The 26,913-nt window shown below is 43.6% G+C and overlaps 1 protein-coding gene across 6 annotated transcripts in view; it reads left to right on the forward strand.

Moving 5' to 3' along the window:
* Positions 1–26,913, forward strand: part of Ttn (titin) — a 262,706-nt gene that overhangs the window by 9,058 nt on the left and 226,735 nt on the right. For 3 of the 6 annotated variants that reach the window (XM_060390411.1, XM_060390412.1, XM_060390416.1), the window contains exons 6-37: positions 251–581; positions 907–1,059; positions 1,671–1,808; positions 2,980–3,111; positions 4,175–4,312; positions 4,854–4,991; positions 5,442–5,579; positions 8,627–8,920; positions 9,007–9,129; positions 10,711–10,998; positions 11,203–11,268; positions 11,975–12,233; positions 12,447–12,507; positions 12,633–12,848; positions 14,097–14,239; positions 15,084–15,289; positions 15,805–16,038; positions 16,145–16,389; positions 17,232–17,515; positions 17,634–17,798; positions 17,904–18,072; positions 18,181–19,874; positions 20,034–20,315; positions 20,750–21,016; positions 21,103–21,375; positions 21,600–21,863; positions 21,954–22,214; positions 23,882–24,142; positions 24,691–24,954; positions 25,044–25,304; positions 25,424–25,684; positions 26,199–26,459. In XM_060390411.1, coding sequence (XP_060246394.1) covers positions 251–581; positions 907–1,059; positions 1,671–1,808; positions 2,980–3,111; positions 4,175–4,312; positions 4,854–4,991; positions 5,442–5,579; positions 8,627–8,920; positions 9,007–9,129; positions 10,711–10,998; positions 11,203–11,268; positions 11,975–12,233; positions 12,447–12,507; positions 12,633–12,848; positions 14,097–14,239; positions 15,084–15,289; positions 15,805–16,038; positions 16,145–16,389; positions 17,232–17,515; positions 17,634–17,798; positions 17,904–18,072; positions 18,181–19,874; positions 20,034–20,315; positions 20,750–21,016; positions 21,103–21,375; positions 21,600–21,863; positions 21,954–22,214; positions 23,882–24,142; positions 24,691–24,954; positions 25,044–25,304; positions 25,424–25,684; positions 26,199–26,459 — 8,270 coding nt within the window. The remainder of the gene's footprint in view (positions 1–250; positions 582–906; positions 1,060–1,670; positions 1,809–2,979; positions 3,112–4,174; positions 4,313–4,853; positions 4,992–5,441; positions 5,580–8,626; positions 8,921–9,006; positions 9,130–10,710; positions 10,999–11,202; positions 11,269–11,974; positions 12,234–12,446; positions 12,508–12,632; positions 12,849–14,096; positions 14,240–15,083; positions 15,290–15,804; positions 16,039–16,144; positions 16,390–17,231; positions 17,516–17,633; positions 17,799–17,903; positions 18,073–18,180; positions 19,875–20,033; positions 20,316–20,749; positions 21,017–21,102; positions 21,376–21,599; positions 21,864–21,953; positions 22,215–23,881; positions 24,143–24,690; positions 24,955–25,043; positions 25,305–25,423; positions 25,685–26,198; positions 26,460–26,913) is intronic. The other 3 variants (XM_060390413.1, XM_060390414.1, XM_060390415.1) reach the window with 1 other exon arrangement.

Below are 26,913 nucleotides of genomic sequence, written 5' to 3' on the forward strand. Positions count from 1 at the left end.
CAGAGATCTTTACCTTACTTAGAATTAAGTCTCATTCCCTTCCAGGGGTACAGCAGATAAGCATGGGGCTTAATGAGATTTAAAACAAATTGCTTTCAGCTGCATTCTGTACCCTCAGATAGCTGTGGAAGCTCACACTTTTAACACCCTGACTTAAGCACCGCCATGTTTCCATCCCGTCGCCTAAACCCCATCATGGCCTCCAGAGTGCCTTGTGCTGATGTGCTGACCTCTGCCCTTTGGTTTCCAGGTCCGTGTCTCCAGCGGGGAGGATCTCCACTTCCCCCATCAGATCTGTCAAGTCGCCTTTGCTGGTTCGCAAGACTCAGACAACCACTGTGGCCACAGGCCCCGAGGTGCCTCCCCCTTGGAAGCAAGAGGGTTACGTGGCCTCCTCGGCTGAGGCTGAGATGAGAGAGACGACAATGATGAGCTCTACCCAGATCAGAAGGGAAGAGCGGTGGGAAGGGAGATACGGCGTCCAGGAGCAGGTGACCATCAGCGGAGCAGCGGGGGCTGCGGCCACCGTGTCCGCCAGCTCCTCCTTCACAGCAGGAGCCGTCGCTACTGCGGCTAAGGAGGTATAGTCACAGCTCTGCCTTCCCCGTTTACCCAGTTCCAGTCCCGGGGTAGTCTGTGTGGGTTGGAGAGGAAATGCGGAGGAGCCTAAAACTAGAATCGGTATGAAGATGTCTAGTTGTTCTTTGTCAGCGCATCTTTGAGTCAGAGGCTAATGCACGAGGCTCTTGCATAAAACACGGATTTTAATGATGCAGGCCTTGTCTTCCTGGCAGTACTGGGTAATCACCTACGAATCTGTTTTGCTCCTCTTGGTAGCTGAGGATGCGTACATTTTCTGCCAGCGTGTCGTTTTAAAAGCACTGTGCTTGCTGGTTGCTAACGCAGGTGAAACAAGAGGCAGACAAGAGCGCAGCTGTGGCCACGGTGGTGGCTGCTGTGGATATGGCCCGAGTGAGAGAACCAGCGATCAGTGCTGTAGAGCAGACTGCTCAGAGAACAACCACGACTGCCGTGCACATCCAACCTGCTCAAGAACAGGTACGCCCGGGCCGCCAGGGGGCGCGCGGCACCCCGGCTCGCTCCGCTCTGGGTACTGGGGCAAGCCAGTCCCCTGCTGACCCACGCAGGGCTGAAGGCCGCGGGCCGCCCGGCGTGCCCCAGGCTTTTAGAACTTCCTGAGGAAAAGGTGGCTAGAAATATCAGAAGTGTTTAAGCTGTAAATATCACAGGAGCAGGCCGGGTCAGAAGAAATACCTGGGCAGTGTGAGGCGAGCAAGAGTTAACCCCTGTTTTCAAGGCATCCAGGGACTGCGGGAGTCTGGCAGAAGAACAAAGGGCCGGTCGAAGTCCCAGTGCAGTTCCTACCATAGCGAGGCATAGAGAACTATTATTTCCGGGCAGGCATTAAGATTTCTGGAAGGGTCCCCGAAGGACCTTGGCTTTTACTTCCCTCAAAACAAATGTGACATTTGATTCACGGCTGGAAAGGAATATAAATACAGGGTCACATGCCACCTCCTGTTTGAATAGACCCTGTTACAGTCTAAAAGCTCTCTAGCTCTCCTCTGCCCTCTGGGTTGGTGGTTACACCTCAGTCTCTGAGAGGTGTGTGCTGAAATGTTTCCTTTCTTGTGTTTTGTGAACATCAGGTGAGAAAGGAGGCGGAGAAGACCGCAGTAACCAAGGTTGTAGTTGCTGCTGAAAAAGCCAAGGAGCAGGAATTAAAATCAAGAACCAGAGAGGTGATCGCAACAAAACAAGAGCAGGTGCACATAACTCATGAGCAGGTGAGCGTGATTTTTGATTTGCAGTGCACCGGTGTGCTAAAACATACCAGTTTTTAGTGTGAAGCAAGCTAATTTCTATAATGTTGTGGTCCTATAGTTTGTCGCAAATAGCATCCTCCTGTCCTGCATGTCCTGAGCACTTAATACCAGTGCACCTTGGAGTCACTGAGTATCCATACTGGAAACAAATGAGGATCTCTCTCCTCTCACTTTTTAATTTGTAATTGCCTACACTGATTATAGGTTAGCTATGGTGGTGCATAGGGACCAGGCAGCTTAAACCAAAGAGATGAACCAGGTGCCATGCTAGGAGCAAGGGGGAACTGAATATGTCACTTTAAAAGCTTGCTCCTGCTTTCTTACCCCTTGGACGTTAGCACATGGGTTTCATATGGGATGTACAGCATGATCGTATGGCAGGCGCAATGGTCAGAAACTGGATGAGGACAGGTGGGAGAAGGCCTGGTGATGGGGATGTTGGCCAGTGGAGTCAGTTGTCCATAGGACAGATGAGAGGGCTCACTTTCAAGAACCTTTTCACCATGGTCCTGAGTTTCAGTGGCAAGATTTCTGAGGGTGGGAAGGACTCACTCCTTAGACAACAAATGGAAGCAAAACATCCTTCCATGGTGCAGGCTTTGACCAAGAGTTTGCCTAAGATAGATGCCAGAACTGCCTTCCTACTGTGTCTCGATTTTAGACAAGCCTTGATATTCAAAACTATTACCACATTTAGAACAAATATTACACAAAATAGGGTAGAAAGGCAGACTGCAAATTATGTTTGGATTCGCACATTTAAAAGGAGCCAGGAGAAATTGCTTCTTGGGACTTCTGTAGTAATATTCTGAGCTATAAGATTACTTTCAGCTGAGAAAATTAGCACCTAATTAAATTACCATATCACCATCTAGAGAAGGCACAAATCCTGCTACGGTAGACCACAACTGTCTATAACACAAGCAGTCCTGAATCCCAGCATGCCATTTCCTCAAAGAGACTGGGATACGGTGCAGAGAGAGAACAACTGTGTTCATATTAATGAGATGTCAAGGAGTTAACAATAGCTCCAGAAAGGGAATTTCCCTCTTTCAAATCCCTACTTTGTTGCATTTAAGACTGTGGCAGCCCCACTGGGGACTGAGGGACTGTTTTTAATCATTGATTGCAGATAAGAAAAGAAACCGAAAAAGCCTTTGTACCAAAGGTAGTGATCTCCGCAACTAAAGCCAAAGAGCAAGAAACTAGAATTACTGGAGAAATTACTACAAAACAAGAGCAAAAGCAAATAACTCAAGAAACGGTAAGTCTGGCTGATTTTTACAAATGGCTCATTTCCTAGCAGCTAAAAGTACCTTATACCCAGAACTTGAGACCAGAATTGCTTTCATCTCCCCCGCCCACCTTTTTTTCTTCTTACTGTTTGCCTGTGTCTACTGTTGAAACTCTTTTCTGTGCACTGTTCTGTGCCCACATGAGCAGCTTATGTAAACTCCACTTGAACAGTTTCCGGGGTGAATCCTTGAACTTTCTAGGTCAAACATAAACAGGAGGTATGCCGACCTTCTGACCACTAGCCACGAGCGCATCACTTTAGCAACATGTAACCTGAGCCCTGGGTCTCTCGGATTGGGGCCTTCAGCCTACAGGCAGCTGTGAGGAACATGCCTGCTTGCATCCGCTGACACGTGCACACACTTTAGCCCTGACACTCTAACAAGCCGCAGCTGGACATTAGAGAAGACTGCACTCACAATCCCTGGGTGATAAACACTGGAGTACACACGTCAGATATGGGAAGACAACTTGGACGTCACCTAAAGCTGCTTTTCTTCCCTTTGTCACCAAGCTTTAAGGAACAGGAGCTTTTCTTTGACTCCTGCTCTCCTCAAAGCTCTTGGCTGATCTAAGAGCTGCTTCCTTTAGAGTCCGTTTGAGGATGTTGTCCTGGTAAGAGGCTAACCAGAGTCAGCTACCTGGGTTTCCATTGCCACTTCCGGCTGCCCTGGAGTCAGGCTAGGCAAGATTTGAAACATAGGAATCCCTGCCCTATTGTTGCAGACTGATGAGTTTAGCCAGCCTTGCTTTTCAGCCATTCCTAGACATCAACTATAGCCCAAAGACGTCACCTTTTCAGTCCTGGCACAGTTTATTTAGGAAAAGCTTGGCAACAAAGTTTAGTCCTCAAAAAACAAAATGAAATAAACAATGGCAGGCTCTTTGCACATGTTTAGACTCTGAAATGGGGGTGTGACATTTTCTACTTCATCAGTAAGCCTTCAGTATTCATAACGTTGCCTGGCCATCTTACCATTCCCTCTGTTTTCCTTCAAAATTCAAATCTTCATTTTACTCCGCAAAATCAGATAAGACAGGAAACTGAGAAAGTTGCTGTATCCATGGTGGCAGTTGCCACTGGCAAGTCCACAAAACTAGAGAGAGCTGTGGGCGTTCAAGAAGAAATTGCCATACAACAGGATCAAATGCTCCTCACTCAGGAACAGGTGAAGACTTCTGCTGGCATGAGAATCACTCTCGAACCATCCACATTGTCATCATGGCTCTTAATCATCACTTCTCTTCATGATCGCACAGCCCTTTACCACCCATCTGGCTCTCACTGTCACCCTCATCCCTAACTCTCAGCTTTTCTTTGGGTTGCTACTAATACATTAGAATTCATTTTAATGTCTTCTTATGGCCGTAGACTCCTTATGCAAGACAAAATTATGCACCTTTCAAGCGTCTATTAGAACTCTGCATATATTTCAATATGAATAGTGTGGCAGAGAGAAGAAACATGGCTCAGGTTTTGTTTTTTTTTTTTTTTTTTCTTATTCCATTTTTCTTTTTTTGTCATATCTTCTTGGTATTTTTGCTGCTGAAATACTGTGGATGATCAAGACAATCCAGTGATGTTTAATGAAGCATCTGTGAATAATGAGGAAAGCTCCGCCTCTTTCCTCAGTTACTTTGTTTCTTTTATTAGAGGCTCATGAATCTTATTGACATCTTCTTACCTTTCTTTTGAAATCATATAACCAGATAATGAAGGAAACTAGGAAAACAGTGGTACCCAAAGTCATAGTTGCCACACCCAAGATTAAAGAGCAAGATTTAGTATCAAGAAGTAGAGAAGCCATCACTACCAAAAGAGATCAAGTGCAAATAACTCAGGAAAAGGTGAATGCCGATAATTGAGATGTGAAAAGTTTATCTTTAAGCTAATCTTCTGTAAGCCATTGACTCTTACATGCTATGAAATTATTTTAATCTGTTTTGTAATAGTAAATGTGTGTACCGTTAATCTTTCCTTCACGCTTGGCATTCACCCACCCCTAACATTTTTTATTCATTTCATTCATCCCTATTTTCCGTTTGAGCATTAGCATTTAGTTTTGTTTTTAGAAGCAAACAGGAAAGAATTTACAGACTGATTGCAGCTAACATTGCTACATTCCGCCGTTCTCAGCCATCCTATGCAAGCACTGCTTAGGGGCTATTTAACCCTGGATGATTTTATTTTTGCATCCCACCAGCAGGGGAATGGAATGTGGGTTTGTGTGGAGTGGGGGTCATACTCTGTGTCTGAAGCCCATACAACTTAAACTTTGCTTTTACCATAACGATCAGATGAGAAAGGAAGCTGAAAAAACTGCCTTGTCTACGATAGCAGTTGCTACTGCTAAAGCCAAAGAACAAGAAACAGTTCTGAGATCTAGAGAAGCCAAGGCCACTAGACAAGAACACATCCAAGTTACCCATGGAAAGGTGACTGTGTTATTCCAGTGTGGAATCCATGATAATCTATTAATACCAACTCTCATGGGAAAACTCCCATTATAACACATTAATCCAAACATCAACCTTCTTGTGTAGGAGACACGATTAATAAGAAAACTAAAAGGCAAAATTATTTATTGTCCTTAACATTATAACATATTTCCTTTCCAGTTTGTTGTTATCATTGTTTTCAACTTTTATTATTAACACGTATTATCATCCACATGTTAATAACTGAAATTGCATTTGGGCTAATTTTAAGAGCCTCCGTGAACAAAAAAAAAAAAAAATGTTGCATATGTGTAGTGATGAATCTTCCCAGTGGGAGGAGAGAGAGAGTGTGTGTGTGTTTTGAGGAGCCGTGAATTGAATACATTATGCTACAATTTAAGGCTTTATTTCCGTTACCTATAGTTTTCTTCATGTGAAACTTTACCTTTTTTTTTTCTTCCTGTATATATCAGAGGCAAGAAACTGAAGAAATTATAGAGCCTATTTTAGCATCTTCCACTGAAGCTGGGCAAGATGCAGTATTGAGGACTATAGGGAAAGATACGTGTAACGAGAACTTTTACACGTAAGCCGTGAAGAGGCAGCCGTGTCTACTCACAGCTATGCAAATCTCATGAATTACCTCTCATAATTATAACACCTTCCAAATCCACAGTTTACCTGGGTTTTGCTCTTGCAAACTGGCCCATAAAGTTTTCAGTTTTGGGGGCATCATTTGTTTGCTGCTTGTGTTTCCCTGGGGAACTTTGTCGATTCCTATCACAAAAATTTCCATCAGATTTTTTCCAGGACTAGATTTAAGATAAGATTCAAACTTTTATCTAAGTCTAACACATCTGCCTCCTAGAAGTCATGTACTCAACAAGCTTTCCCATGAGGCATATTTCAAGAATTACAGTTAATTGTTTTTTTCATTTCTGTCCCTGTTCACATAAATGGATCTGTCTTGGTTTTGTTGTGGAATGCTAGCTAAGAACGAAGGCTGAGAAAATGTTCCTAAGTTAATAGGAACCTTTGCTGAGCCTGCAGAGAGACTGGCCATTAGGCACAAGCAAATAGATTTGCAAGAGGAGGTGAAAGCTGGTGTTGTGGAGGTGAAACATGTTTCTTCCTATCATCAGCTCATGTAACTCCTCACTGCCTCGAGCCCTGTGTGCTTCCAGTGGTCCGCCAAATTGCTTCACCTGTCAACAAAACGTGAGAGATGATAAGACTTGGTCTGAGTCCTCCAGAGGATAGTTAGCATTTCTAGTAATAAAAGACCACATTACATAACACTTAAATTAATTCTCAGCAGTTAGCTGGTGTAAATTGGGGTCTCCTAATCCAATTTCTGTTCATGCTTATCTGGGGTCCAAGAATAAAAAGGAAACTTAAGTCTGCTAAGGGAGAAGAATAGCTACCAGCATTTAGCATTCACTTGCAGTTGTCCACCAAAAAGCATATGTATGTGGATATAAATATAAAATTCAAGAAAAAAAGATACATTCTTCCACAATTTAAAATATACTGCCATAATTAGATTTTAAGTCATACTTGTAAAAGTTATCTTGGTTGTATGATTTTTGGTCAACTAAAATGTTGAGTCAGTTTTTTAATCATTAGAATAAAACTAAAACTTCCTCTGATTTTCTTACATCACAGTTTTCTCAAAAGTTGCCAATGAAACACACCGAAAATTCAGTTTCTCCAGACAGAGATATATGTTCATATTTGTGGTCTCCGTTGAAGATGAACACATAGAAACATCTATAGAGTCAACTGCTTTTATAAAATATATTTTTATAAAAGAAACCAACAAATAAAAAATAGTTGATGAGCTTCATACAGATATAGTAGCTCTTTCCAAAATGCAATGTGAAGGGAAGATGATATTTGCAGTCTTTCATGGCAGATTAGATTTTTATACTTCTGAGAAGAAAATTCTAAACAAAGCCAACGATTGTTAAAGGATCAATCCTATCTTTAAAAGGCTACAATCATGTCTTAAATATGGGTTAGAGGCCACTTTCAAAGGTATCTAGGTTCTGTACTTGAAGCACATTTCAGATGCATATTAAATCATTGGCATAGCATAAGTAAAGACTGGAGATTAGTGTATTGGATGGCCACAGCCTTTCAAAATGTTTCTGGTGGCCCACAGAACTAAACCATGCATGCCTTGTAGGCTGCTTCACTCGTTTTACAAGAACGCCTCTGCAAATTGTGGTCTCATTCCTGTTAATCAGATTCATAGGGAGGAGAAAATAATATTTGTCTCTCTCTTTGCTTTAACTCCCAGCAAAGATGAAAGCAAATTGAACTTCAGTGTGAAAGGTTGTTCTCCTGAATCCAAACATGATAACGCTTTCATTTCAATCACAGTGTTTTCCTTCATGTGCTTTAAGAGATCTATTTTTCTAATAGATTGAATAAAGCTCATCCCCGGTGAGGCATAAGTAAATTTGGGTGTTCGTTCTCTGATCGGGAGCTTTCGTTTTATCTCCCATTTGCATGCAACCATGTCACTCTGCAGCAATTGATTTCTCTGGATGTGATGATGACAGTATTTGAGTATCCTTTTATCTCTGCGGTTGCCATGTCGACACCAGACTAAATGATTGACAGAATAATAAAAATAATCACTGGAGGCAACCGGCCCCTGGTTCTTATATCCCGGTGGCTAATTGATTGTCTGCTTAGCCTAGGTAAATTGCTTGAAATGTTCAAAATGTCCTTAGGATTTTATGCACATATTGTGTTGTCCTGTCTTGAGTCTGTGTGATCCACTGTCCAGTATAAAGCAGTCCAGGGATAATGTATCTAAACAGGATAATAATAAAATACAAATTCTTAGAAGAGCCAGTTTAGGTTTCTGAGCAATTAACATCATTCTATAACACAAATACTCTACCCTCCTTGCACTTTTCACCTTCGTCTGTTTGAGTAACTGGAGGAGCTATCCAGGAAGATGTCCCTAGGAGGAGATGCCCAAGCGTGACTTTGACCTTACTGTCTATTAACTTGGGAAACCTTGTCTCCAGGTGGGCGTTGGGAAAAAGGCAGAAGCTGTGGCAACAGTTGTAGCTGCTGTGGACCAGGCCCGCGTGCGAGAACCCAAAGAGCATGGGCACGTGGAGGAAGCGTACTCTCAGCAGACCACGTTAGAGTATGGCTACAAGGAGCACGTTTCCGCCACAAAGGTGTCCGAGCAGCCCCAGCGCCCCGCCTCAGAACCCCACATTGTTCCTAAAGTACCCAAGCCTGCCGTGATTCAGGTTCCTTCTGAGACTCATATCAAAGCGGCTGACCAAATGGAAATGCACATGTCATCACAGGTGAGTCCACTGTGCGTAGGACAGCAGCCGCATGCGCTGAGGGCCACCTGCTGACCAGTGACGTCACTGAGCTTCATTTAATGCAGGTCAAGAAAACTACAGATATCTCAACCGAAAGATTGGTCCATGTGGATAAACGCCCCCGCACAGCGAGCCCTCATTTTACTGTTTCAAAAATTACTGTACCTAAGACAGAGCATGGATATGAGGTAAGATGCGGAATGTAATAAAGAAATGGTTGACTGTAAAGAATAGTTCTTTGCTTGTGACGGAGAGCAGTTTTGTGTAGCCATTTTGAGTCCCTGTTCCTTGAGATGCGGTGGTGGTGGTGGTGGTGGCCTCAGATGCCCAGCTTTGTCTCCTGACTAAGGTCTCCTAGGGTGAAGGGAGTAAAACGTAGTTCGTTCCAACCCCAAGGAGATGCAATCCACACAGTTCTTGTCTCTTTTTCAGCAATGGTTCAAACTCAGCTGTTTTGATAATAATACATTTATAATAATTTTGTAAATGGTGGTAGTTTATATATTTTAGTGTCTTTACTATATAACATTTGATATAGTGTTGTGAGACACTTTGAGTTATTTAGCTGCATTTATTTTATTTTTAAATTATTTATTTAAAATTTTAAAAATTTAAATTTACTTAAATTACTTAAGTTTATTTAAATTTGTATTATTTATAGAGTTTACTGCCTGCATATGTGCCTGGCAGTATACTGTATAAAGTATGCTGCCCAGAAGAGGGCACCAGTTCTCACTGTAGATTGTTAGGAGCCACCATGTGGTTGCTGAGAATTGAACTCAGGACCTCTGAAAGAACAATTCGTGCTCTTTACTTCTGAGCCATCTCTCCAGCATGTATTTTAATAAGAGAATACAATGAGATGGAAGATACGTGCCCCATCCATATAGCAAAGTGGAGAATGTCTGTTTTTCACCTATCGCGTAGACTCGTGGCAGTCATTCAAATGTGCAATCACAAAATCTTCTTAGAGCTGATCGATTAAAAAAAAATTACTTTGAGTTCCCGGCCAAGGTGGTTCTGAATGTAGATTCATTATTACCACATGACAGTTACATTGGACTGGGGAATGACATAGCCCTAGGCTAAGTCCTGCTTTCCTGTTTTATTAGTTCTGCCATGTGGAAAAACACACGACAGTCCTCCATATTAATTACTGGAGTTTTTATAACAGGAACATGTCTCCTCTGTCCTCACGGAGTCATAAGCAGTGTATAATGCCCATGTTTTGGGATATCCTCACACGTCCCCCAGGGCAGAGACAATGAGGAAGCCATCACCACACTTCCAGAATGCCTGCTTCCAACTTTCCTGTAGACTTGTGGCTCACATTCAGATGTGTGACCACAACATCCTTCTCAGAATCTATCTAAATATTTTATTTTATTTAGATGTTGAGTCTTCTGTGATAGTGCAGGCTCCAAATTCAGCATTCATAGGAACTGAGTGAAGACATCCTGACCGAGCTCTGGAAGAGCCACAAAACAAGGGGAACCTTGAACAGCTCTTTAGACGGGTGATCTTAAAGTTTTCTGACTAAACAGAAATAACCAATAGCTTCACAAATTGGTTGAGCTCTACCTTTTTGCTAACTGTGAGGAGAGTGAAAGTTTTTAGTCATATAGAAAACAGACGAAAGCTGCGTGTTCCTGTAATGCCAGCACCAGGCACAGACAGACTGAAGCTTAGTACTCAGACCCTCATGCTGTGCATTTCTGAATGATCTGCACGACAGCTCAGTAACGCCACCTCCTCACTCTTCCATCCAGGCATCGATAGCTGGTAGTGCTATCGCGACATTACAGAAAGAGCTGTCAGCCACATCTTCTACTCAGAAGATCACCAAGTCAGTCAAGGCACCCACCGTGAAGCCTGGGGAGACGAGAGTAAGGGTGGAGCCCACCCCTCCCCCCCAGTTCCCCTTCGCTGACGTGCCAGCTCCAGACACTTACAAGAGTCAGGCTGGCATCGAGGTGAAGAAGGAAGTCGGGGTGAGCATCACCGGCAGCATGGTCCGTGAGGAGCGCTTGGAAGTCCTGCATGGACGTGAGGCCAAGGTGGGTCGCCGAGCTGTTGGCGGGGACTGGACAGGAGCAGGCCTTTGCCCCTCTTCCGGGCTCATTCTTCGCTCTGACCAGACGTGCTATGGAAAGGAGGTGGTTTCTGTGGAAATGCTTTTATTGCTTTGCACGTGCTGATGGTTCGCGAGAGTTCCCTAAGCGTCACAGGCATTTTGTAAATGTCCTTTCTCCAAACTGTAGGTAACAGAAGCAGCAAGAGTGCCGGCACCTGCTGAGGTCCCTGTTACCCCGCCTACCTTAGTCTCGGTGAGCAAGAGCATCAACAGTGATGGCCCCTACTTACCTGAGCTCAGACCTCGTCAACACGCAGTAGCAAAGATCAACTCCTCACACTGACAGGAGGAGCCGTTAGTGGGCTGACAAGCTCCAGCTTTCACACAGCACCCTATTTGGCCAGGGAAGGTGGATTCCGTGCAGCAACCATCATTCTTGTGTTATAATGATCCTGATATGTGTATGGCATTACTTCAAGGAGCTCTGGAGATATAAAGAGCTAGCAGGCATCCTTTGAAGCCTTCGCCTTGCCATCAGTGGAAATGTACAAAACTAGACATTGTCAGTAAAACAGAAAGTTCTCCACGCTCTGATGGACAGGGCATGGTGGGCAGACCAGGCTGAGTGAGGGAGCCAGTGTAAGAGCTCTGTTGGCTGGTGGGGTTTGGCGACGTGTCTTACAGAGCCTCTAGAAGTGAAGCCCGTGGGCCTAGCAGAAGCTTCTCAATTAGATGTACTGTGCTAATGTTATTCTACTACAGAGACTGAACACGCCCAGCATTGATTTCAAATTGGGAATATTCCAATTTTCACGTCCGTGCTAATTGTTCTAGAGTCCTCAGCATAGGGCCTTTTGTGCCAATTAGGAATGTCCAAGCACTGACTGCATGTCTGATCTAACTCGTGGAGGCGATTACCGCCTGTGTGCTCAGGGGTGCTTCCTTTCTCTTCTCTGCAGGGCTTGAAAAACGTGACTGTCATAGAAGGTGAATCTGTCACCTTGGAGTGCCACATCTCCGGATACCCATCCCCCAAAGTGACGTGGTACAGGAAAGACTACCAGATTGAAAGCTCCATTGACTTCCAGATAACCTTCCAGAGCGGGGTCGCTCGCCTCACGATCCGTGAAGCCTTCGCAGAAGACAGCGGACGGTTCACCTGCAGTGCTGTGAACGAGGCTGGTGCGGTCAGCACTTCCTGCTACCTTGCTGTGCAGGGTGAGTCAGGGCCTTCCCTTCTTGACCCTAACACCTGTCAGCCTCGCCTCTTTCCGAGGCTAGACATCTTGGTTGCAGTTTCTGCCCACATCAGAGTGGTGTCCTGTGTGGAAGCTACAAAATAGATGACAGGGGCCACCGATTCTCCACACTAACTGTGGTCCCTAAGGGGCAGGCTGAAGGCTCACCTCAGTGTCACCTTTTGTCTTCTAGTGTCAGAAGAGTTTGAAAAGGAAACAACTCTGACTGAGAAGTTTGCCACAGAAGAGAAACGGTGAGCCACTCCTTCACTGTTTTGGTTGATGTTTGTGCATGGTTTTGACACTCCTTTCCTGTGGCTATTGGTCCGTGGCTACCTGGCAGCTAATAGAAATGGCTATTCTCTAATTCTCTTCCCAGCTTCGTGGAGTCAAGAGATGTGGTCATGACTGATACCAGCGTCACAGAGGAGCAGGCAGTGCCTGGAGAGCCTGCCGCGCCCTTCTTCATTTCAAAGCCAGTGGTCCAGAAGCTAGTGGAAGGGGGGAGTGTTGTGTTTGAATGCCAGATCGGTGGCAACCCAAAGCCCCACGTCTACTGGAAGAAATCTGGTGTTCCTCTCACCACTGGATACAGGTACTTTGATGGTTGGCTAATAGAATTTTCTATGGTGTGATATGTAGACATACAACTTTATAGATTTTAAAGAGGATGCAGACACGTAGATATCCCAAAGAGAAGTAGACATACCTTTCCCATCAGTCCCCGAGCACAGTTAGTGTACAATGAAACCCTGTTAGTTATTCTGGGGCGTTTTTATATTCTCACACAGTTTGGAGGGTTGTTCTGGAGGTACAAGGGGTTGAGATAAGGCTTCTTACATGCTAGACAAGCACACTACCACGTAACTCCGTCCTCGGCGTTACACAGAGAGCTTCCTTGAGAAATAAAGCTTTGCAGGAAAAGGTGATGTAGCCAGACATGGTGGCGCACACCTTTCATCCCAGCTCTCAGGGAGGCAGAGGCAGGCAGATCATTGGGAGTTTAAGGCCAGCCTCGTCTACAAATTGAGTCCAGGATAGCCAAGGTTCCACAAGGAAATCCTGTCTCAAAAACAAAACAAAATAAAAAAAAAGAAAAAGAAAAGGAGGTGGAATACACATTTTGCAATTCCATCTTAATTGATACTGTTACAAAATGGAAAATTTTACATACACAGTTCCAGAAAATATTTGAGAGACCTTTCAATCGATGCATAGTATAGGTTGCTAGACAATAAAAATAGAGTCTATGTAATGGAGAAAGCGAGTCACGCATGAAAACCTGCATTAGTACGTATTTGCAAATGAAGGAGAGGACGGTGTAAATGCACAGGTGTACTATCTTCTGAGTTGGAACTACAGCATGCCAGTGTCTCCACACTGCATTAGTTAGAGTTCATAGTTTTGACTATTCACTTACCTGTAAATGAAATAACTAAGAGAAGCTGCCTACTGTTTAAGTACCCATACTGCTTGCCGGCGTGGCAGTGTGTTCTCTTACCTGCCTTGTTTCCCTGTGGTTCCCAGACAGGCCTGAACTTCTGGGATCGAGCAAAGCCAAGAGCCTCGGTCTCCCATTTCTCTGGGGCTATCACTGCATGCCGCTAAGCCAACCTGAGTAATCTTTGAAGTAAAAACTTGAAGTTGTTTGTCCCTCATTACACATAACGTGCACTTTCTCCATTTTCAACAAACATATGACCACTGCTTGTCAGAGCTTAGACACGGGTCTTCTTCAGTCACTGGATTCTGTATCACAGAGCCATTTACAAGTGAATTCAGCTCCGTGACTCTAAGGAGGGCTGTTTATGACTGATATTTTCATTTATTCCTTTCCATGAAGATACAAAGTGAGTTATAACAAGCAAACTGGCGAGTGCAGACTGGTGATTTCTATGACTTTTGCCGACGATGCTGGAGAGTACACCATTGTCATCCGCAACAAGCATGGGGAAACTTCGGCCTCGGCCTCCTTACTGGAGGAAGGTAAGGACGGTGTTGAGCAGTTTCCTCACAGGAGGAGGTGTCATTCTGGAGAGAGGCCATGTATGTGTGTGAAAGACACTTCCCGCTTCTCAGCCTCACCGATGATGTTTTAGACCACAGGGCCTTGAAGGCACACCACAGTTACACTGCTGAGTTCTAAGAGCAGGTCCGCTTGAGTGAAGGACACTTTCTTGCACTTCCTGGAAGGCGCAGGGATCCTGCCTCCGGATGCCTTGCAGGGCCAGGCCTCTAGCACGCCTCCGCACAGATGGTGGTAGCAAATTGAAGGATACCCTCCTAGCCTCCAGAGAGTACTGGCTCTCCATCTCCCTTGTGGTACCTTACAAGCAAGTACCAGACCAGTGCTGGAGCCACCAGTATTTTGTAGAAAAGCTGGAAGTCAGGATTTATCATTGCTCATAAATATTGTAGCATGGGCATGCCAAATAAAATGTGTTTCTGAGTCTCTGCTAGTTTTTCATATTTACAGAAGACTATCCCATACTCCATCTCACTTGATCTGCTCCAGACCTCTTGAAGGAAGTTACCGTTTTATCCTCATTTAGCTGTTAGCCCTGAAAGGAAAATAATTATTAATAGCCTCAGAAAAAATGGGGAAGAACCCTGGAGGGTGTTATCCCAGAGGGCTGTCAAAATCTGTACACAGTGGTTTTACTAGTTAATGCAGATTCGGTCTTAAGGTAAAATCTAATACTTAAAGAACAGTTTTTGATAATAAAAATTTAGAAAATCTGGCTTTGGTTAATTTATTGCCTGATTGAATAGTGATACGAATGCTTTCTGATAAGAGTGCCGAAACTTGACTTGCGCTCCTGTCTCTCAGCTGACTATGAGGCACTGATGAAGTCCCAGCAAGAAATGCTCTACCAGACACAAATAAGCACGTTTATCCAAGAACCCAAAGTGGGGGAAACTGCACCTGGATTTGCATATTCCGAATATGAAAAGGAGTATGAAAAGGAACAGGCCTTAATTAGGAAGAAAATGGCCAAAGATACTGTGATGGTCAGAACTTTTGTAGAAGATCAGGTGAGTAAAACAATATTGACTAACTAAACCATTTCCCAAATTATATTTTTCACCCATAAGTCCCCATTTTTACATATTCATCTTCAACCATTTGTAGGTCAAATTCACTGCTAGCCAAGTTTCTTTGATCTTCATGATGTATTACACATGAAATTTGAGAATTGGGAATATATATATATATATATATGAAAAACATGACCTTGGAAATAGGAATTACATATTCAGAAAAATATAACTATTACCACGACCAAGTCCATAATTCCAAACCCTATCTCTGTGACAAACACCCACAAATAACTCATACTCTGGAAGTTACAGTTTTACATAATATGCCACAGTATTCACTGATGAAGATGCCTTCTATGAGGATTAAAATTAAACCAAACAGAAACCTTCTAGATTCTTCTCAGAGTTATGTCAAAAGTCCTTAACATGGTAACTAGTATATATCCTTAGAGAACTTTTATCAGTGAGTATTTAAGTTTTTAGTGAGCTATCATCTCTTTCCTACGTAGGAATTCCACATTTCTTCCTTCGAGGAGAGGCTCATTAAAGAGATTGAATACAGAATAATAAAGACTACATTGGAAGAGCTCCTTGACGAAGATGGAGAGGAAAAGATGGCAGTTGATGTTTCTGAATCTGAAGCCATCGAGTCAGGATTTGACATAAGAATAAAAAACTACAGAATTCTTGAGGGGATGGGCGTCACCTTTCATTGCAAGATGTCTGGATATCCGATACCCAAGGTAAAATAAAAATATTCATGGAAGCATGCCTCCGTGCTGTGGTAAAGAAGTTATCCCATGGCTGTTTCACCCTAATTGAGTCTCACGTGTGTGGCCTTCTCTGCAGATTGCGTGGTATAAAGACGGCAAACGCATCAGACACGGGGAAAGGTATCAAATGGACTTCCTGCAGGACGGCAGGGCCAGTCTGCGCATACCCGTTGTCCTTCCAGAGGACGAGGGCATCTACACTGCATTCGCTAGCAACATGAAAGGAAATGCAATTTGCTCAGGGAAGCTGTATGTAGAGCCTGCGGCACCATTCAGCGCTCCAACCTACATGCCCACACCAGAGGCCGTGAGCAGAATCAGGTAAGAACTGTTCTCAGAGTTGAATGTGTTCCAAATACCCCAGGAACAAATTACCATGAAACATAAAGCACTGAAACCGCACAGAAGCTGAGTGCTGGCGATGCTGGCAATTGCCGAGAGATGATGTTAGCTCTTGCTCTTTGATGAACAATGGCATTTTAATCACTATATAGAAAACTCTTTTCCTATACACCCAACAGAACAACAGCACCCGTGAATTTAATGTGTGTGGTCTTAATGAATGATACCCTGGATTTTCATGGCAACCCTACAATTTTGAGTAGGTGTTGTTGCTGTTTTGGAAATGGGAACACTGGGATTCCAGGAGGCTGTGAAAATCAGTTCAGTTCATCCAGCCTGATAGTGACATTATAAATGCAAACTAGTCTAAATGCAAAATCATCATAGAGTTTTGGATTGTTCTGTTAGCAAAATTTCTATTTTCTACATTTTCCCTCCTCTTACATAAAAAGAGTTTTTCTCTACATTCATTTGATTGGTTTAACTAATGAACATTTATTAATGTAGTTTACTAATTGAACCAAGAAAATACAATGGCCAATACAAATAAAGGTGAGGTAGAAAGATAGTATTATGGGCTGCCTAAGATTTTGAGTCTGGGTACCTGGATGTGTTATGTGAGCAAGTTTTAATATAATCAAAATACAACCTTAGGGACAATAGTCAAATATCCTTCTTGGAGGCTCTGTGGGTTAGAGGTGCCTTCTAAAACACACAGAGGTAAATTCTGAAAAAAACAGTAACAGTTAAGACAGAAAGATTTCTGCTCTTCCATACTTTCTCTATGCTTCATGGACGAAATGGTTCACTCTTGTTTTCAGGTCTATCTCTCCACGCTCAGTGAGCAGATCACCCATACGTATGTCCCCTGCAATGTCCCCCGCACGCATGTCTCCGGCACGGATGTCCCCTGCACGGATGTCCCCCGCACGGATGTCCCCTGGACGCAGGCTCGAGGAAACCGATGAATCGCAGCTGGAGAGACTGTACAAGCCAGTCTTTGTGTTAAAGCCTGCTTCTTTCAAATGTTTGGAAGGACAGACGGCCAGATTTGACTTAAAGGTTGTGGGTAGACCCATGCCAGAGACATTCTGGTTCCATAACGGTAAGGAGACACACTTGCCCTCGCTGAACCCAGAAATATGCTTCTGCGTGTGTGTCCAACGATGCGAAAGAAAAAAAACCCTCTGAAAATGTTTTTGCTTGTTTTTCTTTTTAAACAGGACAGCAAATTGTCAATGATTACACGCATAAGGTCGTTGTCAAAGAAGATGGGACACAGTCACTGATCATTGTTCCTGCGTCACCCAGTGACTCAGGGGAATGGACCGTGGTCGCCCAAAACAGAGCAGGAAAATCCACAATCTCTGTGACTTTAACCGTGGAAGGTAAATCAAGAGTTTTAGCAGAATGAAAACATGCTATTTCATCCCTTGGGTCATGAACAGGTGTTCTAGCCCCAGCTGCTCTGAATCGTGACCTTTCTTTTCCAGCCGTGGAACACCAGATAAAACCAGCATTTGTGGAAAAACTGAAAAATGTCAACCTAAAGGAAGGTTCCAGGCTGGAAATGAAAGTCAGAGCCACAGGCAACCCCAACCCTGACATTGTATGGCTGAAAAACAGTGAGATCATTGTGCCTCACAAATACCCAAGGATCAGGTATGTTTGAAAAGATACTTAAATTAAACTCCTTACACAAGTCCTGCAAGTCAAGTAAGCAGGAAGTGCTACCACTACATTGATATGTTTTTCCATGTTTTAAAACAGGATTGAAGGAACCAAAGGAGAAGCTGCCCTTCAGATTGACTCCATTATCGGCCAAGATTCAGCCTGGTATACTGCCACCGCCATTAACAAGGCGGGCCGGGATACCACCAGGTGCAAGGTCAACGTGGAAGTTGAGTTTGCAGAGCCTGAACCAGAGAGAAAGCTGATCATCCCCCGGGGGACCTACAGGGCGAAGGAGATTGCTGCCCCGGAACTGGAGCCCCTCCACCTGAGATACGGCCAGGAGCAGTGGGAGGAGGGAGACCTGTACGACAAGGAGAAACAGCAGAAACCGTTCTTCAAGAAGAAGCTCACCTCGCTCCGCCTGAAGCGCTTTGGACCTGCCCACTTTGAGTGCAGACTGACTCCCATCGGCGACCCGACCATGGTCGTGGAGTGGCTGCATGATGGAAAGCCCCTGGAGGCGGCCAACAGGCTCCGGATGATTAACGAGTTCGGCTACTGCAGCCTCGATTATGGAGCTGCATACTCTAGAGACAGCGGGGTGATCACGTGCAGAGCCACCAACAAGTACGGGACGGATCACACGTCGGCCACCCTCATCGTAAAAGATGAGAAGAGCCTAGTGGAAGAGTCCCAGCTGCCCGAGGGCAAGAAAGGCCTGCAGCGAATAGAAGAACTAGAGAGAATGGCTCACGAAGGCGCGCTTACGGGTGTCACAACAGATCAAAAAGAAAAGCAAAAGCCAGACATTGTCTTGTTCCCAGAGCCGGTGAGGGTGCTTGAAGGGGAGACAGCCAGATTCCGTTGCCGAGTGACAGGCTACCCTCAGCCCAAGGTCAACTGGTACCTCAATGGACAGCTCATCCGCAAAAGCAAAAGGTTCAGAGTTCGCTACGACGGCATCCATTATCTGGATATTGTGGACTGCAAATCGTATGATACAGGTGAGGTAAAGGTCACTGCAGAAAATCCTGAAGGCATGACAGAGCATAAAGTTAAACTTGAAATCCAGCAGAGGGAGGATTTCCGGTCTGTCCTGAGGCGAGCTCCTGAGCCAAAGCCCGAGTTTCACGTACACGAGCCGGGAAAACTTCAGTTTGAAGTGCAGAAGGTGGACAGGCCTGTTGACACCAGTGAAACCAAAGAAGTGGTGAAGCTGAAGAGGGCGGAGAGGATCACCCACGAAAAAGTCTCTGAGGAGTCTGAGGAACTGCGCAGTAAATTTAAGCGCAGGACGGAAGAGGGGTACTACGAGGCTATCACAGCCGTGGAGCTCAAGTCCCGCAAGAAGGATGAGTCGTACGAAGAGCTCCTCAAGAAGACTAAAGATGAGCTGCTGCACTGGACCAAAGAGCTGACTGAAGAGGAGAAGAAGGCCCTCGCCGAAGAAGGCAAAATCACCATCCCAACTTTTAAACCTGAGAGAATTGAACTTAGCCCTAGTATGGAGGCCCCCAAAATCTTCGAACGGATCCAAAGCCAGACAGTTGGCCAAGGAGCTGACGCTCACTTTAGAGTCAGAGTGGTGGGGAAACCAGACCCTGAATGTGAGTGGTACAAAAATGGCGTAAAAATTGAGCGCTCTGACCGCATCTACTGGTACTGGCCTGAAGACAATGTTTGTGAACTGGTCATCAGAGATGTGACTGCCGAAGACTCTGCCAGCATCATGGTAAAGGCCGTCAACATAGCCGGGGAAACCTCAAGTCATGCGTTTTTACTTGTCCAAGGTAATAAGAAAACGTTTCATTGAACAGTGCTCGTTCTCTCTCGCTCTGTATCTCTCCCTTTCTCCCCATGACAATCCCTTGACATATTTAAGTGTTTCTCTTTCCCCACTATTCAATTGTGAGTTAAATTGTGTTCTTTCTTTCTTTCTTCCCATGTAGCCAAGCAATTGGTCACTTTCACACAAGAATTGCAAGATGTCGTTGCTAAGGAAAAGGACACCATGGCAACGTTTGAATGTGAAACTTCAGAACCATTTGTCAAAGTAAAATGGTATAAAGATGGCATTGAAGTTCATACGGGAGATAAGTACAGGATGCATTCTGACCGGAAGGTTCACTTCCTGTCTGTACTGACCATTGACACCTCTGATGCCGAAGACTACAGCTGTGTACTTGTGGAAGATGAAAATATCAAAACAACGGCAAAGCTTATTGTGGAAGGTAATATATATATATATATATATATAAAATAATGACTGCATTGTTGGCTGGAGTCATTCTTTTTAATTCTGTGATAAAATGAGCTAGACATTTTTCCTTTCAAAGAATAATTTTAATGAATTAGAGACACACGTTATATCTGGTGTCATCAATTTATGTTGTTAAAAGTATTGACAATTTGGAATTTTTTAAAGCAGTATTATTTTCTTGCCTAACTTTAAAACAACGTCTTAATTGAAATATATCTTCCTGGTTCCAAACTAATTCAAAAATTGAAATAACTTATTTGTATTAAAGTTTCTCAGGCCACGAGCAAGAAGGCAATTCTTGAAAGTGTAAGAGGGAGAAAATAGACACATAATTCAATGTCTCTATCCACCCTCCAGCTGTGCAACTCTCCCAAGACATTAATTCACCTTCATTTTATTCTTCAGGTGCAGTTGTTGAGTTCGTGAAAGAACTTCAGGACATAGAAGTCCCCGAGTCACACTCAGGAGAGTTAGAGTGTATTATATCCCCAGAAAACATAGAAGGCAAATGGTATCACAATGATGTGGAGCTCAAGTCCAATGGCAAATACTCAATCACATCCCGCCGTGGGCGCCAGAACCTCACCGTCAAGGATGTAACCAAGGAGGACCAGGGAGAGTACAGCTTTGTTGTCGATGGGAAAAAGACAACCTGTAAACTGAAGATGAAACGTGAGTCCTCCCATCCCTGACAAGCTGCCCCGTGCATCAGTAGGGCTGGTGACAAAATGATGACATTTTTTCTCTGTCTCTCACAGCCCGGCCTATCGCTATTCTCCAAGGACTTAGTGATCAAAAGGTCTGCGAGGGTGACATTGTTCAACTTGAAGTCAAAGTCTCCTTGGAAAACGTGGAAGGTGTCTGGATGAAAGATGGCCAAGAAGTCCAGCACAGTGACAGAGTTCACATTGTGATAGACAAACAGTCCCACATGCTGCTTATTGAGGACATGACCAAAGAGGATGCTGGGAACTACTCATTCACTATTCCTGCCCTCGGACTCTCTACCAGTGGGCATGTCTCCGTCTATAGTGAGTCACACATAGTTTTATTGTAATTTTTATCCTTTAAAAAACTTGTGATGCTGGGAACCAAACCTAAGGTATCGCACGTGCAAAGCAAGAGCCCTATGCTGAACTGTAGCCCCAGACTTAGTTTTATGTTCCCTTGGGTATTGCACTAAAGAAACTGAATGTGCAGACATTTTAAACAAATTTCACGTTCCTGTAATCGTTTCTTGTGTCTTCTTTTGCAGGTGTTGATGTGATAACACCTCTAAAAGATGTCAATGTGATTGAAGGCACCAAGGCTGTACTGGAGTGTAAGGTCTCAGTCCCCGATGTAACTTCTGTTAAATGGTACCTAAATGATGACCAAATCAAGCCAGATGATCGCGTCCAGTCCATCGTCAAAGGCACCAAACAGCGACTTGTGATTAACCGGACTCATGCCTCTGATGAAGGGCCTTACAAACTGATGGTTGGCCGGGTGGAAACCAGCTGCCACCTCTCTGTAGAGAGTAAGGATCTTTCCATGTAACCAGCCATTGCTTTAAGCATTTTACACTCTCACTGTAATAATGACCATCCAATATTTTCTTTTCCCTTAGAAATTAAAATTATCAGAGGTCTCCGTGACCTGACATGCACAGAAACTCAAAATGTGGTCTTTGAGGTTGAGCTATCCCACTCAGGAATTGATGTCGTATGGAATTTTAAGGGCAAGGAAATTAAGCCCAGTTCTAAATATAAAATTGAAGCTCATGGGAAAATATACAAACTGACAGTCCTGAATATGATGAAAGATGATGAAGGAGAATATTCATTTTATGCTGGAGAAAATACAACGTCTGGAAAGCTTACCGTGGCAGGTTTGTGTCCTAGTTATTCAGTCTAAGCCCTGCTGGGGAGAAGGTTGTGATTATAAAGGCTTCCCACTTCCCCTCAAACCCCATCTACTTCCCACTGCCACGCCTCTCATCTCGATGATCTCAAGGCTGACCAGGCCCTCTCCTCTGCCTAAACTGAGTGTCTACTCAGCCCTACCTCAGACACCATCTGTATATCAGGTGCCATCTCTTCTGTGAAACCTTCTTTAACCTCTTCACTTCTTTCTCCAACCCCAGGATCCCTTTCTCTCCAACTCCTTCATGGTCATTAATATACACTTGTCTTATTCCCTCTTTCCTTTTCCCACCTGATAGCATATGGCCCTTGAACATAGAATTAATGGCTTTTCTGTCTTCTCTGTATGCTCCTTAGGAGAGATGATCAATAGATGTTTGCTAAACCAAGCTTCATTTTAACTTTGCTTCAATAAAGATTTGTTTATTTTTAAGCATATTTGCTTCTTAAAACATTTTTCTCTTACTTCATTTTTTTTGTGGACCCAATGAATATTTCTTATTACAAATACAACTTAATTATGTAACCTTTCCCATTTGGCAGAAATCCTTAGCTTTAGAACAAAGATTAGTAATTATAGTCTAGTTGTCAACACAGAAGTAGAAATCATCATTAATGTTTTTGGTCCATTACATTTGAGTACTGAGGAATTGGGGGCTATTCTCAGATTCAACCATTCGTGTATATAAGCAGGTCATGTGGTAAAAATGATATGAAAGTCTCAAAATTTATATTTATGACATAATATTTCTTTAGAAAGTTGGCCATAAAAGACCTATCAAATAAAATCTCAGATCAATTTACTTTTATAAGATTATTTTAAATACCATTATTTTAAATACCTGTGAAAACACAGGCTTTAAGCCCCTAAATGGTTTGACTTAGCCTGGTACCATAGGTGAGATATTACTAGAAACTCAAAACACAAAAGTGAAGTGGGCATGTATTTTAAGAATTCAGAATTTAGCAAAAAACAGATGCATAAGCAATGTTGTGTTAATGTGGTTACCTTTGTCTCCAGTAATGATGGAGTGAAGCTACAGTAGATAACACTGGGGGGAAAAATGGTATTTTCAACCCTGGGAATTGGGGTATATAAGAAAGATACTTAACACTAATGAAAGCTGGACATGATTATAGGTTTATGTCTATAATCCCAAGCACTGGGAGGCTGAGGCAGAAGGATTTCCATGAAGTTGAGGCCATACAGTGTTACAGAGAAGGGCATTGTCTCAAGCAAACAACAAACAAATCATTGACTTTGACATTTTGTTCAGCAAAATTTTTCTCAAATCTCAAACCAAACATGTACTAAGAAAATCATTCTTAAAGGACAAATAGCAAGCTTTCGAAAACAAGGAAATGCGCTGACAGCTATCTATGTGGCATGCTATGTGTTACAGATTTCAGAATTCTGTATTAAACTTTTTTCCTTTCCACAATGTGTTTTCTGCATTTTAATCATGCATACTTAAAACAAGGGATTTCTGTGATACTTTCTAAATATAGGTAAAAATACTCTAATGTTTAAAATCATGCCCTGCAAGTTGATATTTGATGTTTAATTATACAGCAATGTCTTTAGTCTGTGAATGTTTAAAAGGACTCACATATACCCTCTCTGGTTTTGAAGGCGGGGCCATCTCCAAGCCACTCACAGACCAGACTGTCGCTGAATCCCAGGAAGCTGTGTTTGAGTGTGAAGTTGCCAACCCTGAGTCTGAGGGGGACTGGCTAAAGGACGGAAAGCACCTGGCCCTAAGTAACAACTTCAGGAGTGAATCTGATGGCCACAAAAGAAGACTTGTAATTGCTGCTGCCAAGTTGGATGATGTTGGAGAATACACCTACAAGGTGGCAACCTCCAAAACATCTGCCAAGCTGAAAGTAGAAGGTCAGTAACATCTTTCCCAAACCCTACTACAGGCTTAACTGTTAGCACCGTGAAAGTCGAGCTGAATGGCCGTTTAGTGTCACGTACATCTTCATTTGAAATCTTCATTACTTTGTCAACTCTTCCTTTAAATCCTGTATGAGGATATACAGATGTTCATCAGATAGGTGGTTTTTTGTTTGTTTGTTTGTTTGTTATTTGTTGATGCTGGAATCATTGCTTAGGGTCTGTGAAAGTTGCATCAGATGCTCTGAGACGGCATTCCTTTTCTGCCTTTCTCCAACCAGTCTATTAAGCTGTCAGTATATGTTATGCAAACTTCATTATCGCTGAAGTATAGAACAATCATTGTACAATATCCACTTCCAACTGGATCACAGATTTTCTTAACTAATGGCCAAGTGTCTGCTAAAACGAGGGACTACAGAACCACAAAGCGTTGGCTAACCATTCTTTTGCGAGCTTACTGGTGGTGACCAGGTTCAGGACGTCTTTGGCTTGCTGGCCATCATCGATATTTTCTAAACCAGTCCTTACCTCTTCTACAGCTGTTAAAATCAAGAAGACGCTGAGGAACCTCACCGTGACAGAGACCCAGGATGCCGTCTTCTCTGTTGAACTCACACACCCAGACGTCAAAGGAGTCCAGTGGATCAAAAATGGAGTCGTCCTGGACTCCAACGACAAGTATGAGATCTCAGTCAAAGGAACACTTTACTCTCTGAGGATTAAAAACTGCTCCATGGCGGATGAATCTGTGTACGGCTTCAAACTGGGAAGGCTAGGAGCCAGCGCCAGGCTGCACGTTGAGAGTAAGTTGACTCAAGCTTGCACAGGTACACAACTGGAGGTTGGTATTGTGTCGACTGCGTTGCTGAATTTCTCCAATGTTCCTCGCCAGCTGTCAAGATTATTAAAAAGCCGAAGGATGTGACGGCCTTGGAAAATGCCACTGTCGCCTTCGAGGTCAGCGTTTCCCATGACACCGTGCCAGTCAAGTGGTTCCACAAGAACGTGGAGATTAAGCCAAGCGACAAGCACAGGCTGGTCTCCGAGAGGAAAGTCCACAAGCTGATGCTGCAGAACATCTCCCCGTCTGACGCTGGGGAGTACACGGCCGTGGTGGGGCAGCTGGAGTGCAAAGCCAAGCTGTTTGTGGAGAGTAAGTGTTTGGCAGCCCCTGCTGTGTTCCCCTGGGGGTTCTTGCGGGTTTGCGCTCTTCTCCTTCATCTGTGTTTAAAGATGAACTCACTGAGACCTTTCTGCTTCCCCGCCCCCCAGCACTGCATATCACAAAGACCATGAAAAGCATCGAGGTTCCTGAAACCAAGGCTGCGTCTTTTGAGTGTGAGGTCTCCCACTTCAACGTTCCTTCCATGTGGCTGAAGAACGGGGTGGAAATTGAGATGAGCGAAAAGTTCAAGATAGTTGTTCAGGGAAAACTCCACCAGCTCATCATCATGAACACAAGCACTGAGGATTCAGCAGAATACACGTTTGTTTGTGGCAATGACCAAGTCAGCGCTACCCTGACAGTGACCCGTAAGTAAATAGATGGACGTAAGTGCTTGTAAGTGAGTGTATGAGTATGTGTATGTGAGTGTATCTATATGTTTGTGTGTATGAGCGTTTGCATGTGCGTGTCTGTAGGAGATAAGTGATGTGTATATGTGCACATAAACATATCTCAATATTTAGCAGATGTGTTCTTACATATCTTACACTTTTTTCACAATCACTGAATCTGTTACAATCATTCTTGACGAAACATCTACCCTGTGTTCACCATGAGTCTCTGCTAGCCTCTTCATGGGCATAAAAGTTTCTAATTACAGTATCATCAGAAATCTATCTAGGAAGATGACACGGTGCCTGTCACTTTTTGTCCCTGTCACCCTCTCAGCTGTTTATACGTGAACGGCATTGAAGCTCCCACCTCTAAATTACAACCACATCAACACAGGCCAGAAACGTTGACCATCCCATTCTGCAGGTGTTACAGCCCACTCCTTACTTACGTCACATCCTTTCACTTTTCTTCCATCTTCCTCCACAGCAATCATGATTACATCCATGCTGAAAGACATCAACGCAGAAGAAAAAGACACCATAACTTTCGAGGTGACGGTAAACTACGAGGGTATCTCCTATAAATGGTTAAAGAACGGCGTGGAGATCAAGTCAACGGACAGGTGTCAGATGAGAACCAAGAAGCTCACCCACTCGCTGAACATCAGGAATGTTCACTTTGGGGACGCTGCTGACTACACTTTTGTGGCTGGAAAAGCCACATCGACAGCCACCCTTTATGTGGAAGGTATGACTTTTTCAATGTATCCACAGGGACAAAGATGTCAAATACACCATGTAAAGGATTACTATTTCAATTCAGGAATGGATAAGTAAAATGTGTTATGTCCATCCAATTGGGGTGGTAATTAGAAATAAAAAGGAATTACTAGCACAAGCTTTAATACGGGTAAATGCTGAAAATATTACAAGAAATGAAAGAAGCCAGCCACTGAGCAACACATGCAGTATGAGTCCATTTATAGGAAATGGCCCTAATACACAAGCCTATTGAGACATACATCATTAGCTTCTGTCTAGCGAGAGGTGATGGCAAGTGTTCTCAAATATGATGGCTAAGTTATGCCTGAGTTCTTTCTGGGGAAAATGAAATGGTTTTAGAATTATGGGGATGGTTATAAAACATATAGTGAGGAAGCCATTGAATGAAACACTTTGAATCAGGACTGTCTAGACTTTTG

This window comes from Meriones unguiculatus, chromosome 8, assembly GCF_030254825.1.
Source record: "Meriones unguiculatus strain TT.TT164.6M chromosome 8, Bangor_MerUng_6.1, whole genome shotgun sequence".
In the NCBI taxonomy this organism is placed as follows: domain Eukaryota; kingdom Metazoa; phylum Chordata; class Mammalia; order Rodentia; family Muridae; genus Meriones; species Meriones unguiculatus.